The 15,795-nt window shown below is 47.0% G+C and overlaps 2 protein-coding genes across 3 annotated transcripts in view; one reads left to right on the top strand and one right to left on the bottom strand.

Moving 5' to 3' along the window:
• SLC35A1 (solute carrier family 35 member A1) overlaps positions 1–15,795 on the bottom strand; it is a 416,391-nt gene that overhangs the window by 104,047 nt on the left and 296,549 nt on the right. The window lies entirely within an intron of this gene.
• RARS2 (arginyl-tRNA synthetase 2, mitochondrial) overlaps positions 1–15,795 on the top strand; it is a 286,247-nt gene that overhangs the window by 229,192 nt on the left and 41,260 nt on the right. For both annotated transcript variants that reach the window (XM_078648190.1, XM_078648191.1), the window contains 3 exons: positions 6,640–6,735; positions 8,304–8,378; positions 13,873–13,936. In XM_078648190.1, the coding sequence (XP_078504316.1) occupies positions 6,640–6,735; positions 8,304–8,378; positions 13,873–13,936 (235 nt within the window). The remainder of the gene's footprint in view (positions 1–6,639; positions 6,736–8,303; positions 8,379–13,872; positions 13,937–15,795) is intronic.

Raw genomic sequence — 15,795 nt, 5'->3', positions numbered from 1 at the left:
GTAAATCCTCTTTGAAGACACATATCAGTGATGAAGACTAGTATACTTTTATTTACTCACTCTATAGGTGTGGTGATTCTGAGAACAGGGTAGTGACCGAGTCCTTTCCCCAAGTCGATGTGGAGGCAATCGTAAATACACAGATGGCAATTATGTTTTCAGATATAGTCAGCAATATGAAGGCCTCCAGGGCTGATGGTCCTGATGGTCTATCATCTGTGATCTTTAAGAAAGATCCTAGGAAGTGGGGACTAATGTTGAGTGTGCTTTTTGAATGGGTAACAGATTCAGGCAACCTCCTGGGAAGGAGCTATAGTAAAGCCCAGTCACAAAAATGCAAATTGGATCGACCAGCTATTTATCGTTTGAATAGCCTGTTAGATATTACTTCTAAATTGTTTACTCAAACTTTGCTAAAGTATTTAGCTGCTTGGGCTTTTGATACTGGGCTGATACCCATTGAGCAAGGGGGTTTTAGACCAAAGTATTCTACAATGGATCACTGTTTCTCTGTGTGGGGGGTCCCAAGGAGGTAATTGGAGCTGGCAGGTGGCCTATGGTGCTGCTTCATTGACTTCCGAGCTGCCTTCAACAGAGTGGACGGAAGTATGCTCTTGCGCAAACTCCATCAGTGGAACATCTCTGGGGCCCTGTTGGGTTTGCTGATAGAACTTCATAGTGACAACTGGGTCCTAGTTGATCTGGATGGCACAGGTAGTTTGTTGAGGAAAATCCCAGTAGAGGATGGTCTGCGCCAGGGGTGCATATTAGCTCCTTTGTTATTCCGTTTGTACATTGCAGACCTTCCTAAGACACTAAGTGCTACCCATAGTTTTTCACCGAAGATTTGGGGCACGCATACCAGTTGCCTACTGTATGCCAACGATCTCATAGTGATGGATCTCATGCCTATTCGGCATCAAAGAAAACTTAATGCTCCGAACTCTTACTGTCTCAAAAATAAATTTACTATTAATGTTGATAAACCAAGACATTGTTCTTTGCAAAAGAAAGAACCTTTATTTGGTTCCAAGGGAATGTACAGGTGGAGCAGGTCCATGAATATAAGTATTTGGGTGTGTTTTCAGATGATCTCCACGGGGATAAACATATGGCATCTTGGAAACTGGTAATGTCAACTGAAGTAAAGGTACTGAAAAGATTTGATAATAGATTTGGCAGCTATACTTTTGAACCCTTAAGTAAGATGATCTAGGGTAAACTCATTCCTCAGGCTCTTTATGGGGCTGTGGTGTTCTCAATGGATACGCGGGTCCCATGGGAAACTCTAGACGGGTGTATCCTTAATCCACTCCTCGACCTCCCTCAAAAGTGCGATGATCCAAGCTATAAGGGGGGAGCTAGGCACCATTGAGGCTCAGGCTGAAAGGTTATCGGCCCTAATCCTTTCTGAGGTGTTGTCAACTTTCTCTTGCAAGAGTAATCCTGTGTCAGTAATGCTAGGGGGTTCCTGACTTACACCCGGAGGAAGGTAAAGCTCCACATATCAGTTGAGTAAAATGCACCCTTAGGGAATGTGCCATGGAAACTAGTCAAAGGGAGGATTTGCACTATTTTTAGAGCTCTGTTAATCCCTTCCTTACTCTTCAGGAGAGTATGGCACACTTTCCATATCTATATAAAACCCCGGATAAGCCCTTGAGATATGAAATCTTACGTTTAAGGTTTGGCATTAACCCCAGATGGTGGATGCCAGGTTTGAAGTTGGAAATTATGGAGAACCAGGGCCAAAGGCCCGACGGGGTCACAAGTACTCTGTGAGTCATCTTTTGTTGGACTGTATACTCTTCCTTAGAATTCAAAATGCAACTTGCAACCAAAAAATACATACTTTCTGATGATAACAAAGAGACATTGTACTGGTAATTTTAATGTATGCAGTTTGAATTTAACACAGCTGTAGTCGTCATTACCTAGTTTGTCCACAGTGGCTAAAGTAAGAACTTGGAAATGTCCACTGTCAGTGCTTTAAGTAGGATGAAAAAGGTGGGGTGTGTGGGAGTGTTGTGGCCAAAGAAGTGTACCTAAGAATCCTTTCTAAGAGGGGTAGCCTAGGTAATTATGGGTGTGGCTTAAAACATGTAAACTAGAGTCCCGTGCTTTACAGATGTGCTGACCATTATTTAGGTGCCCCTGTGTGGATTTTCTGTTACTGCATCCAGACATATTACACAGTAATCAACACATATACCTAAAACAAGCCTGACGAACAATGGTTTGGGTGTGACTAGTTAGAATTTAAAATGTTTCAGGACTGAAGAGATGACTGTGAATTATTGTTAAGGACTGCAGAAGGCTAGTGATTTTCTGACTGTCTCGGTCATTCCCATTCTCTATCAACACCCCTTTCCTCTGCAGTCTCTCACGCTGTCACACACTTGTGCCCTTTTACTACCCTGATCTCTCTGAAATCCTCCATGTTCACTGCTCTGTCTTCATCTCTTTTCTCTTCAGGGCCGTCTTTTCTCTCTGCCGCTCTACATATACTTGCTGAACACTGCATTCGGCACGGCTATATGTCAGTTGTGTACCTCTTTCACACAGTTACCCACAATTACAGTTGGCACACATGCGAACATTGTTCTGTGCTCTCAATAGAGAGGTCAGGGATTGGATGTGTGTTTAATCTGCACACCTCTATGACCCACTGACAGGCACTTTGAAGAACTCGCACTGCCGCCAGCCTCAGCTTTTGAGCTTTCCACCGTGCCCGTCATAAATGCCCACCCACAACCTAAACTCTCTCAGAAAACTACAGAAACACGAATAAGCAGATATTCGTAGGGAATGCAATATGAAATATATTGTTAGATATCAAAATAGAATGCCTTACGAATTTTTACAGTCATTGTTGTGCACACGAGTATCTATAGAGGCCAGTAGGTTTCGAAGTCAGTTTTTCATGATAGGACCTGTCCCACTTAAACCCTGCTGGCAGTGCTTTTTTTTTTTTTTTTTTTTTAAGTGCCAGGGCCTCATCAAGCCACTGCAGCTTACACCACCCTTTGCCCATGCTAGCGCTACCAGTAAAAATACCAAACCAACTACTAACCATCACACTCTTACAAGTGTGACAATCCAGACTATTCCAGGCCCACAAAGCTATAAGAATAGCATGTGCGGCAGGGATTAGTCATTTTTTTTATTATATATCAAACTAGTAAACAACTGTTGTGATCACACAGCGGCGAGTTCAGCCACGTTTCGTGCTTTTGTTGACTGAACTAAAAAGTTTCAGTACGTATTATGTTGACTTTGAGGTTAATTAATTGTCAGACAAAGTTATTAAACTCGTTTTGAATAATATTTTTTCAAAAAAAAGTGTGTGAGAAGTTGTCCTCGTATATGCTTTCCACTTATTAAAGTGGCCACCTTGCACCAGTCCAAATGACCCTTATGATGTATGAGGTCAAAGATAACCTTTAGAAAGCTATCCTAGTGGTAGCTGTGGAGAGCAGCCTTCAGGCTTAATCTTGAAGGAATGTAAAGCAGCTTGTTGTCCCAGAACATCACCTCCTATATTGACTAAATGATAGGAGAACCACACAGTAGTTATATAAAAATATGTATTTATTGATATAACACTCTCTAGTATCCTCTACACGAGGATAAAACACAACTCACACAATACGAGATCAATAGAACAGTTATAAGTAGCACAATACACAGTGGGCTCCAGGGGGAGACCAAACCATATCCTAAAATAGTGGTATAACAATCACGACTCGGGTCAAGAAAAGGTCTAGAGCACGTAGTATCGCTGGGACCCCAAGGAACCACCGAAGGTGAGTAGATAAGGACCCCACAGAGGACAGGGACCGTATGCTAACACGACCGCGGGCTCCGTACAATTCTATGGGGAAGTCGCAGTTGCAGTTTATGGATCCTTCTAGGAAACCCTTTGGAACTTAAGAGGTTGGAGAGGCACCCCACCCGTGGATACCATAGTACCCGAGTTACCTATCCCAGAGGGGCCGGGTGCATAGGCCTGGAGTGGTGTCGGAAACCGCCGTCATTCTCAGGGCTGCGAAAAAGTACTGCTGCCATGAAGGTGAAAAGGGGCAGCTGGAATCCAAGCCTGAATTCTGGAAGCAAGGAACCAGGAAGCAGAGGAGACAGAGTCTGGGTCACTTCAGAGTAACCAGGGGCTCGGGAGACGAATGCCCACCGATGTCGGGTGCTTCAGGTGTGAAGAAGGGATGCTTGACTTTGCAGCCATGAGGACCAGGAGACATTGATGATGACCAGGAGCCATATGCAAGCTGTCCTATGAAGGATGTCGAGTGCTGAGGGGTCGGTGTCCGGCTGGAGCACCAATAAACCTTGGCAAAATCAACCCACGCAGGAAGGTCAAGCAGGTCACGGTGTGGACCAGCAAGTTCCAGGGGACTCACCAAGCAATGGGGAGTCAGGGCACATCTGGAGCAACCAGGAAAGCCCAACAGAAATGAAGATGGCCCTCAGGAGGACCCACAGGCCGAATGAACAGGAGTCGCGAGGGGACCTCAAGCAAGATTGCAAAGTACCAGCCCACGGAGCACTCGGTGCGAGGAGGCCAGAGTTCTTTGGTGCAAATACTGCTTAGGGTCAGGACTACACGGAGTCCAATGCACAAGCTCGATAATCGCCAACAAGCATATGCAACTACAAATGGACACAATACACAGGGGTTCTGGTTATGCAGTCCCCACAAGGGATACTGGCCTCAAACTTGCTGAGAGGGAAGATCGACCTCAGTGACCTTTGTAACCCACCTCCTGGGTTGCTGAAATCTTCAGAGTCTGCAGGAGCGAATGCAGGGGAGTGACTCCTTCACCCCAAGGGAGATTCTGCAGTTGGCCTTAGTGCACCACAGGTCCAGCATGGAGCAAGAGTGGAGCAAGGGCACAGACAAAGCTTTGGACAGAGAGGGAGACTAAGTCGGGCGCACTCGAAGTCCAGCGAAGTCCAGAGTGTCCAGACGGTCGAAGGTCAGTGGTTTCTTCTTGTAGAATCTTGTCCACTTAAAAATCTAAAGTCTTACAGCCAGGTAAGCCCTTTTGTACCCACTGCAGAGGGTTGAACAGATTAGGGGGACCCTCCTAGTGGAGGGTCAAGACAGAGGGGTGGTTACACCCATGTCCTTTGTCCAGTTTCGCGCCAGAGCAGGAGCCAACGGCTCCCAGAACTGGTTTGAGCTGGTCTGTGCACAAGGACAGACTTTCCGGCACTCTCCGTGTGCACCCACCCAGCCCCAATACACTAAATCCTGTCTGGGAGGTGGTCACACCTCCCTGTGACTGGATGCCTATTGTGCTGCATGCCTCTTCTCGAGCTTGGCTCAGCAGCAGGAGGGCATAAATGTGTCTCTGGTCAACAGGATCCATTTTGTGCTGACCGAGTCGAGAAGGCTGGCACCAGATAGACCAGTGACCCCACGAATCTCGCTTCCGAAGGGTGGAATCATACCTCGGTGAGGGAGATATGATTACAAAGTGTTTGTGACCCAACAGGATATGTTTCTATTCAGCCGTTTTCGAGATATAATTCACCGCGAGGTTATGATGCACCACTACCTATATGTCCGGCTGAGTTACAGACAAACCGGTAGAATGGTCTCCGAAGGCTGCAGAGAGGCTCTGCTCACGCAGGGACACCCTCGCACTAAAAACCCAGCTCCCTGCCTTTAGGATTGATAAGGCCTGCTATAGGGTGACTTAAGTTTTAAGAGTAGTGACCTATAGATATTGTGAACCAATATCTAAAGTAAGTAGTGCAAGCACCATCTTACACAGGTTGCAGTAGCCGACCTGTGGTTCCATTTTGCATGGCTTCTCAGGGGTGGCATAATACATGCTTTAGCCCATGGTAGGCCTCTGGGGTACCTATGCCCTGGGTACATGGGTACTAAATACTAGGGACTTATAAGGGTACCCCAGTATCCAATCTGGAGTGTACCAAAGTACATGCATAACAATTTAAAGGAGAAAGCAGATGGACTGGGGCCCTGATTAGCAGGATACCAGTCAGACTAGTCAAAACAGTGCAACATCAAGCAAAACTTGGGGGAAACCATAAGAAGCAGGTCCTACAGTGAGCACCCCCAAAAATGTTTTATTTTAAAAACACATTTTTACCATTTTGTCACCCCCCTCAGTGATGACACCCTGGACGTCCCGCACCCACAGCACCCCCTTCCTACCCCACTGGGCCTATTACAAATCACACTAGACCCCGCAAGGTACGCATAGGTTTCCAGCCTCTGAGTATCCAACCAGCTTAAGCATTGAGGGATGTGCGGAGTCTCGAGGTCAAATTGCCGTCCTGGGTTCTAATCTATATTTAACATGTGACAGAAATGTGTAATTCTAGGCATCTCTTTATTTCTCTCTATGTGGCTAGGAATTGTGAATGGGTGTCAAATATGAAGCCATTGTAAGTGTGTCTAATGTAATATCTCTGTACTGCAAATATGTAACTCCAAAGTTGATGTTACATTGTCAGGCTAGGCCAGGGTCTATATAAATATGGATACGTGCATATGCACGTGCATTGCACGGATACATGCATACATGCCAGCGTTTAAAAGAAGTGTGCTGTAAGCATGTTTAACTGTGTCTTTTTCTCCTTTCGGTTTAGCTTAGACCGGATGAGTGGCTACGGAGAGCTGAACGATTTCAACCCCTCATGTTTGCAGGAGCCCCAGGCCATTTCTATCCTGCAGCACCTTCTCAGGTAATGGCTTTGAAACTGTTGCCATGCTGGTTCCACGAGGACATGGTCAGTATGATCACACAGACATTAGTGCAGGAGAGTAAAGACCGCTTTTATTTAATTCCATCCTTCATCCATTTCTATGATGAGTTGCTACCAGCTTTCTTCTCTCCACTGGATGGTAGGTAGCCGTAGATCTTTGGGGACACATGGCTCTCCTGTGGGCACTGAACCTCATGTTAGACAAGAAGTGGACTGCAGTCCAGGCCCTTTTACTGAATCACAGTAACTATAACCATGGGTGCCTTGAGCTGGTCACCCCTCGGTTGCCTGGTTTGCAGGCTAGTCTAATAAACATTAAGTTGCATAGTATGTAATACATATGCTCACAGCCCTGCACGCAGTAGGATTCCATTTTTTTAAAATTTCAACCCTTGTTTTAAATAACACATTATGGCAGTTTATGTGCCCTGTCGCCTGCCTAGCTTGTGCCATGCATGTAATTGTGATAAGTTGTGCATCTAATCCACAAACCCAACCTCCCTGTCTCCCTCCCATGTGTGCATGGTCTGTTTATATTAAGATTAAGAGGTGAATCTGTCACTTCTTCAGCCAGGACACTTTTAAGACTTTCAGGTAAGAAGGTTTATGACGTCAGTAAAGGTGACCACGTCCTCCTTGAGAAGGGGTGATGGAGAAGTGACTGCCAAGATGGCGCATTCATTTATCAGACCCAGAGATTGGAGCCTTGCTCGGCAGGTTATGTCAGGCAGATAATCCAGGGTAGGTTCTCCCACCCATCAAAAATGCAAGGCCGTAATCGAGAGTCCTGTTGTTTTTTAGCTCAAATGATTAAAATGTTGTTATATTTTAGTAAGAGGTTTATATGTAGTGGAACACCAAACTTTTGTTTTTCAACAAAGATAAGTCGTTGTTCAGCGATCTGGCATGCATTAAAACCTTTTTATACCAGCAAACTGACCATAACTCTGCCTTATCCTCTGGTCATACCGGATTTTCCAATTTCTTCTTTCTACTCCGACCCCTCTGATCCAAATACGTACCTTTAATTTCTTTGTTCCCTACCCAAATGCCTCTGTCCCCCAACATTGTTTTACAACTGCATCCTCTACTCGAAAGTTGACATGCCACCATGTTGTAGGATAGTTGCCCTTGCAGATCAGCTAATGCATGGTGTTCTCCAGTCTCCTGCTAAACTGTGCCTTGCTGTTACTTTTGCTGTTGTGTTTATCGCTTTAGTCTCAGTTAATTCTTATCCATTCATTCTGTATTCATCAACTCACACCACAGCCAATCTTCAGCAAGCGTCACACGCTACAACTCTGCATCCGCACATCCGCTACATAACCACTACATAACCACTCTATCGCATGCACGTTACACAACAGACCACAATGCATCGGACAGTCCACACCTTTCCCGCTCTGTATCACTCCTGTCAGCGCACAATCATAGTGTATTGCATACTACACCAGAGTCGCAGTGTACCATTAATCTCACACGGCAGCAACCCAGGACCAGTGACTATTCCTGTGTAATCCTCTTATTTTTTTGTATTTTTTTTATAGATATGACGAGGTCATAAATAAGTCTTCTGAGGATCTCCAGCCCAAGCATATTGTCAACTACCTCCTGACTCTCAGGTGATTTGAAACACCTTATTTATATTCTAAGCATACAACATCTGTTCTGCAGTCAACAAGGTAGCTTTGTGCAGGGATTCTGCCCAAAAGCAGAACTATGCGTAGGATTATGGGACCTTAGTACATAGGAACTGAGTCCTCCTATAACCTTAGTGCCCATGAGCCTAGGACCGACTAGCTACAGTGTCTCACTTGCTCTCCTACTCATTCACAGAGAAACAAATGATTAGACACCCCAGAACACAACAGTCCCTAACCTCTCTGGGATCGTGGTTGTAAAACACATCCTTTCGCTCTCACTCTTGTACTTGTCCACAATAAGATCTGACAGAGACACAAACAAGTTTAAAATATTTATTTTAACTATCATGCTCTAATATGCAGTATACGTACCACAACAAACAGGAAACTACATAATACATATATAGACAGCATAGCAGTTAGTCTATAAATCATGAAAGGAGGTGTCATTATGAAAAGACTGTATAGCCTAACCCCCCTCCCCTTGCATAGAAAAAGTACTATTCTATAATCGAAAATCTCTGGGCTTTCTCTGCAGACCCCATACCTTAGCCTATAGATGGTAGATCTACATCATAGGGGCTATCTCGCTCTTTTCTCTGGAAAGATCAATCAATCAATCATATCATTTGTAAAGCGCACTACTCACCTGTGAGAGTCTCAAGGTGCTGGGGTGGGGAATGCTGCTACTGCTAGAAAAGCCTGGTCTTGAGGAGTTTTCTGAAGGTCAGCAGGTCTTGGGTTTGCCATAGGTGGATGGGGAGGGTGTTCTAGGTGGCGAGGTGGGAAAACGTTCTGCCACCGAAGGTCACTCTTTGGAAGCGGGGGGCGAGGTCGGCGGAGCGGAGCTGGCGAGTGGGGGTGTAGAAGCTGAGTCGTCTGTTGAGGTACGTTGGTACGGTGTTGTGGAGTGCCTTGTGTGCGTGGGTGAGGAGCTTGATGGTTATCCTCTTGTTGACCAGGAACCAGTGCAGGTCTCTCAGGTGGGGTGTGATGTGGCTGCGGCGAGGGATGTCGAGGATCAGGCGTGCAGAGGCGTGCTGGATGTGTTGGAGCCGTCTCAGAAGTTTAGCCAAGGCTCCTGCGTAGAGGGCATTTCCGTAGTCCAACCTGCTGCTGACGAGGGCCTGGGTGACCGTTCTTCTCGTTTCAGTGGGGATCCACTTGTAGATCCCGCGGAGCATGCGGAGAGTGTTTAAGCAGGAGGAGGAGATGGTGTTGAACTGTTTAGTCATGGAGAGGGTGGAGTCGAGGATGACCCCTAGGTTGCGTGCGTGGTCGGTGGGTGTTGGAGCGGCTTCCAGTGCAGTCGGCCACCAGGAGTCGTCCAAGGCCGAAGGGGTGGATCCGAGGATGACCTCCGTCTTGTCCGAGGCTGTTCCTCATCCATTCAGCGACGGCCTTCATTCCTTTGTGAAGGTTGGTTTTGGCGGTGTTGGGGTCCTTGGTGAGGGAGAGGATCAGCTGGGTATCATCGGCGTAGGAGATGATGTTGAGTTCGTGCTGATGGGCGACGTGGACGAGCGGTGCCATGTAGATGTTAAACAGAGTTGGGCTGAGGGATGAGCCCTGGGGTACACCGCAGATGATCTTGGTGGCTTTGGAGGGGAAGGCGGACGCTCTAATTTCTGCCGGAGAGGAAATAGGTGGTCCAGTCCAGGGCCTTCTCTTGGATCCCGGCGTTGTGGTGGCGTGTTCGCAGTGTGTGGTGGCAGACAGTGTCGAAGGCGGCTGACAGGTCCAGGAGGATGACGGCCGCCGTTTCTCCGTTGTCCAGCAGGGACTTGATGTCATCGGTGGCGGCGATGAGGGCCGTGTCCCGGTGCAATGGTTGCTGAGGAACCCGGACTGGGAAGGGTCCAGAATGTTGTTCTCCTCAAGGTTGCGGGTCAGTTGTTCGTTGACGGTCTTCTCGATGACCTTTGCCGGGAACAGGAGCAGGGAGATGGGCCGAACGTTCTTGAGGTCCTTGGGGTCCGCCTTGGGTTTCTTGAGTAAGGCGTTGATCTCGGCGTGCTTCCAGCTCTCCGGGAAGGTTGCTGTCCCGAAGGAGATGTTGATGACTTTCCGGAGATGGGGTGCAATGGCTGTGCTGGCTTTGTTGAAGATGTGGTGTGGGCATGAGTCTGACGGAGATCCGGAGTGGACGGTGTTCACGATCTTGATGGTGTCGTCGTCGTTGATGTTGGTCCAGGAGAGCAGGTGGTTGGTGTAGATGGTGGTCGTGGGGGGGAGGTCTCGGTGGTTGTCGGGGCGGTCGTGGCGTTGAAGCTGTCGTGGATGTCTGCGATCTTGCGGTGGAAGAAGGTGGCCGGCGAGTCGCACAGGTCTTGGGGGGTGGGACGTAGTTGGTGTTGGAGCTGGGGTTGGAGAGTTCCTTCACGATGTTGAAGAGCTCTTTGCTGTTGTGCGCGTTGCTGTCTTGGCGGATCTGATGAGGTGATGGTGTCTGCGGGTGGTGTTCTTGTGGGCTGTGTGGCTGTCCGGTGTTCGTTCACGGAGCCAGGTCTTCTTCAGCTTTCGGCAGGTTTGCTTGGAGGCCCGGAAGTCTTCAGTGAACCAGCTGGCTTTCTTGTTGGTGTGACTGTTGGAGGGTTACTTGATCGGGGCGAGGGTGTTGGCGCAGTCATTGATCCACTGTCTGAGGTTGTGGGTGGCAGTGTCGGGGTCTGTTGGGTGCGTTGGTGCGTGGTGCGTTTTTTGAAGGTGAGGTGGATGCAGCGATGGTCGGTCCAGTGGAGTTTGGGGGTGTGGTTGAAGGAGACGTGGGAGCTTGCGGTGAAGATGGGGTCAAGCATGTGATCAGCGGAGTGGGTGGATGTTGTAACGAGTTGTCTGAGTCTGACGTTGGCTAGATTGTCGATCAGGGTGGTGGAGTTGGTGTCGTCGTTGTTTTCGAGGTGGAAGTTCAGGTGCCCGAGGAGGATGTAGTCCGTGGAGGCGAGGGCGTGTGTGCTGACGAAGGTGGCGATGGAGTCGCTGAACTGTGGTTGGGGTCCGGGGGGGTCTGTTGATAAGGGTTCCTCTGAGGGTGGTGTTAGGGTCGGTGTGGATCTGGAAGTGCAGGTGTTCGGCGGTGCTGAGTGTTGGTCGAGACTCTGAGAGTGTTCCTGTGGACGATGGCAATTCCTCCTCCTGCTCCGTTGGTGCGGTCCCTGCAGGTGATCTTGTAGCCTTCCGGGACGGCTATGGCTATGTCTTGTGCCGAGGCGGGGTTCAGCCAGGTCTCCGTCAGGAAGGCGACGTCTGGGGAGGTTGAGTCGAGTAGGTCCCAGAGTTCAACGGCGTGTTTGCGGGCGGAGCGGGTGTTGAGAAGGGTGCATCTGAGGTGGTTGGGTTCTTTCCTGGACGGCAGCATGGTTGGCCGGATGCTTGTGAAGCTGCAGTTCCGGCAGGTGAAAGCTCCGTGGGTGCGCTTCGGGGCGGCCAGGAAGCAGGTGTGTGATCGTTCGGGTTGAGTGCGTGGAGGGTTCTGGCATCGTAGCGGTGTCGGGCGGCGTGGCGTTCGCGGGGTCCTGGCGATAGGCGCGGTCCAGGCGCATAAGAGCGCAGACGGGCTTGCCTTAGGCGAGCCTTTGGCGCGCCCGCTGCGCGGCCACCATAAGAGGGGATGTGGGAGGAAGGAGAAGCTGGGAGTTGGGAGCGGGGCAGCGAATTGGATTGCAGGGGACGGGGACGCAGCGGCGGGAAAAATGGGCAGAGGCCGCGGGAGAACTGGGCACAGGAAGGAAAAACAAGTTTAGGCAAGAAAACAAATACAGGACAGAGGAATAAAAACAAGTTTGGGCAAGGAAGCAAGTTAGGCACAGGGGAAAAATGCAAGATTAGGCAAAAACAATGCAGGCAGAGCCGTGCAGCAGTGTGGGGAGCGAACTGCCTGCGAGCAGGGTCAGAGGTCGCTCCTTTCACTGCTGCGCGGCCTCCATATGAGGAGATGTGGGAGGGAGGAGCAGCTGGGAGGCGGGAATGGGACGGAGAATGGGATTGCAGGGGGGGCGGGCCGCAGGAACGCAGCGGCGGGAAAAACGGGCGAGGCCGCGTGAGAACTGGGCACAGAAGGGAAAAACAAGTATAGGCAAGAAAACAAATACAGGAACAGAGGAATAAAAACAAGTCTGGGCAAGGAAGCAAGTACAGACACAGAGGAATAAAAACAAGTCTGGGCAAGAAAGCAAGTTAGTCACAGGGGAAAAATACAAGATTAGGCAAAAACAATGCAGGCAGATCCGTGCAGCAGCGTGGGAAACGACCTGCCTCCAAGTGTGTGCTACCTCTTCATGTATTCCCATAAAACCAAAGTACATTGTCCCAAACAACACCTGCATCGGTGTGTTTAACCTAGGTGCTAAGGCCTGGCCAGAACAAAATAATAAGGGGCATTGTTGTTTATCCTTGCTCACAATGTTCAGATGATTAAATACCAGGAACCTGCAGAGTGTGAACACAGTGATAGCTTCCAATGTGAAAAAGGCAAATGAGACATTTGCAATAATAAAGTCAAGTAGTAACATGCGCAAAGCAGTGGGCAGTCTCCAGCGTGCTCATGGGCCATGTGACAGCTTTCAGCCTATCTATGGACCTTTGTGATTACATTCCTTTGAATGTTGAGCAGCTTAAGTCAGAGCTGCAGGTGTATGACTGCATGGCAATGTTGCCTTTACGTATTGTAGGCAAAAAAGAGATGGGTACATAAAGAGGAGCAGGGGACCATATGTCTTAGATATATCAACTGCAATATACCATAACCTTGCTTTAATTTTGCCTTAAAGCTATGTACTGTTAAGCCCTGCATTTCTTCAACATGGATAGGACTTTTATTTAGCACAGACAAACTTCACACGCATGACTCCTCCTGGGTTAAATGATGTGTTCTAAGTCAAGTCCCAGAAACTTAATTGGCAAGAAGATATTGCCTATTGCTGAATCCGAGCAGGAAAGGAACGTTTGTTTCTCTTACTTCAGATGCTGTGGAAAAAAAACGATTCAGCAATTCAATAGTCTAACATAACATACCTTATGGCTTGCAGGATTTTTCAGTTTAATAAAATTGATTGCATAAAGAAAAGCAGGAATGGAACTCTTTGTTGCATCAGAATGTAAACCTGCATTACCAAAATTTGAGGCAATCACTTGACTGGGCCCAGATCTCATCATGATGACGTAGAAGCGTGCTCAAACCCTAGTGTTGTAACAGAGCGAACTTGAGTAAGCAATATTATTACCATACTTTATAGTAGACAATACCAATCTGCATTTACTGTTCATGTCCAAAAGCAGAGAGCACAACAGTATTTTAGTGCATGTGCCTTTTCTATGACCTCTCACGTCATGTGTGTATACCTTGGCTATCCTGTGCAAACAGTAGCACACACTCCACACTCATAGTGTTTATAAGATACCGTGGACAACAGGGAGAAACTTAGAAGAGCAAATGGTGGCTAGTGGTAATGTCTTCGCTTGCTCTTGGTTTCAGCCATCTTGCAGCGTTGGCTCACAAGACCTTACCCGTGAAGGGCAGTACCCAGGAAGTGGCAGAGGTATGGTTTTGAATTTTTCTTCATCGTTGTGCTTTATCCATCTACACTAACTTGTGTGTGAATGTTACACTGTATTAACAAGAGTGAGAAGCAAGCCCAGCCTTGTTAGCTAAATGGAAAATAATTATTACAAGTCAGCCTATTTTGTAGGTATTTTTTTTTACAATTGTTTTTTTTTTTTACGAGAGCCGTAAATGTTTAGTTAGTAGGAGCTTCAATCTACAGCTGATGGTGTAATGTATTTTTATCAATTGCAGAGATGTCCTTTGCTGTTTGGCATATATTTTGCATTACCTTTGTTTCGATTTCCTTTTAAATAAAACACCTCTGATTACACAACCATCATGAGATTTTCTCCAGTGATTAGACTGTGTTTTGGAAGCAAACATTTAAAGTGCAGTCATATAAGAAAAGAAAATAAGCTTAATACAGCGCCACAGGAAATTGTCCACATGTTGTTTTAGTTTCGGGAGCACTATTACTGGGTATTATTGGCAAGAACTGTGTCAATGTAAATTTAGAATTATACAACAATTGCAACCCAGTGAACCAAAACAAGACCTGGCCTGTGAGTCCAAAATCCTTCATGAATAGTCCATTGTGACTTCTTGCCTCCTTTGTTTTTTGTTTCTTTAACACAATTTTATTGAGTTTTCAAATAGCCTCATAATTGCAGTACAGTCCCAAAACAATTGGGCGCTATGAATGAAAAGATATCAAACATGAGTGCACAAATAATTCCCAAAATGTAAATGGTAGTGTGGACAGCCGTATCGAAAAACACATATCAAGACATTAATACAATATTTGGGGAGCAAAAAATCGGAACATACATGCCAATATAATAGCGAGGAGCTAACGCCCTAGCAGACCCTTGAATAATGTCATCCGCATACGCGGACACCAAGTGGCAGTGTTATGCAGTTTAATTCCCCGGTCTATGGCCTCGTTGCGAATTTTAAGCAGGTTCTTGCCTCCTTTGTGTACTTCATAGACAGCCCTTTGTTTTTGTCTGAAAGGTTGCCTCACATCTCTAGATCCTAACGAGATGTTGCTCATGTTTTGTGTTGTCACATCCCCTGCGTAGAGTACTAACCTCTAATGGACCATCTGTAACATCAAAAGTATAAATCTTTCGATAGTGGAGAGAGGCTACATCACCATCCACTACTGATGTTTGATGGGGACCGTTTGCTTACTGGTGTGCTCAGACATATACCTCCCAGAGGTGTCCGCTGACTCTCTTGTCAAAATCTGTACAGTATCTCATAAGTGAGGTCCTTCCCTTCCATCCCAGCTTGCTGTGCCATGGTTTTACATATAGTATGCAAGGAGACCTTGTGATGGATGGATGGATGGATAGTGTTCTCGTAGTGAACACATTGCATCGCAAAAGAGATGGGGTTTTGTGTTTCTTCATCCGTGGAGCAGCCCTTGAGCCTATGCCCTGGATGCCCTGGTGACCCCATAGTACTTTAACCTTTTGTTCCGCATGGAGGACTGAAACTGGTTTGACAATTCACTAGACAACTATTTGTTACAGAGTGCAACATAGGGAATTTTATGAAAGTTGTGTGATCAGACACTTTTCAGATGAAATGTTTGTAGATTGGCAAACCTTCACATTTCAGCTTCTCAGATTAGCTTTTGATGTACAAGTCGAAGGTACAAACGTATGTAAATAATGGCCATGTTACTTTGCATGCTGAACATTGTTGCATGTATTTATTTATTTATTTATAAAGTTTTATATAGCGCGAACAAGATCCCAAGGGATATCAGAGCGCTTTACATTATGATGAAAGGAAGGACACAATGCAATATTCATATCACATAGGAGGGAGGAAAAAACAGGAAAG

Source organism: Lissotriton helveticus, chromosome 6 (genome assembly GCF_964261635.1).
Source record: "Lissotriton helveticus chromosome 6, aLisHel1.1, whole genome shotgun sequence".
NCBI lineage: Eukaryota > Metazoa > Chordata > Amphibia > Caudata > Salamandridae > Lissotriton > Lissotriton helveticus.
The sequence above is the reverse complement of the archived record's forward strand: the minus strand, read 5'-3'. Positions and strand labels throughout refer to the sequence as shown.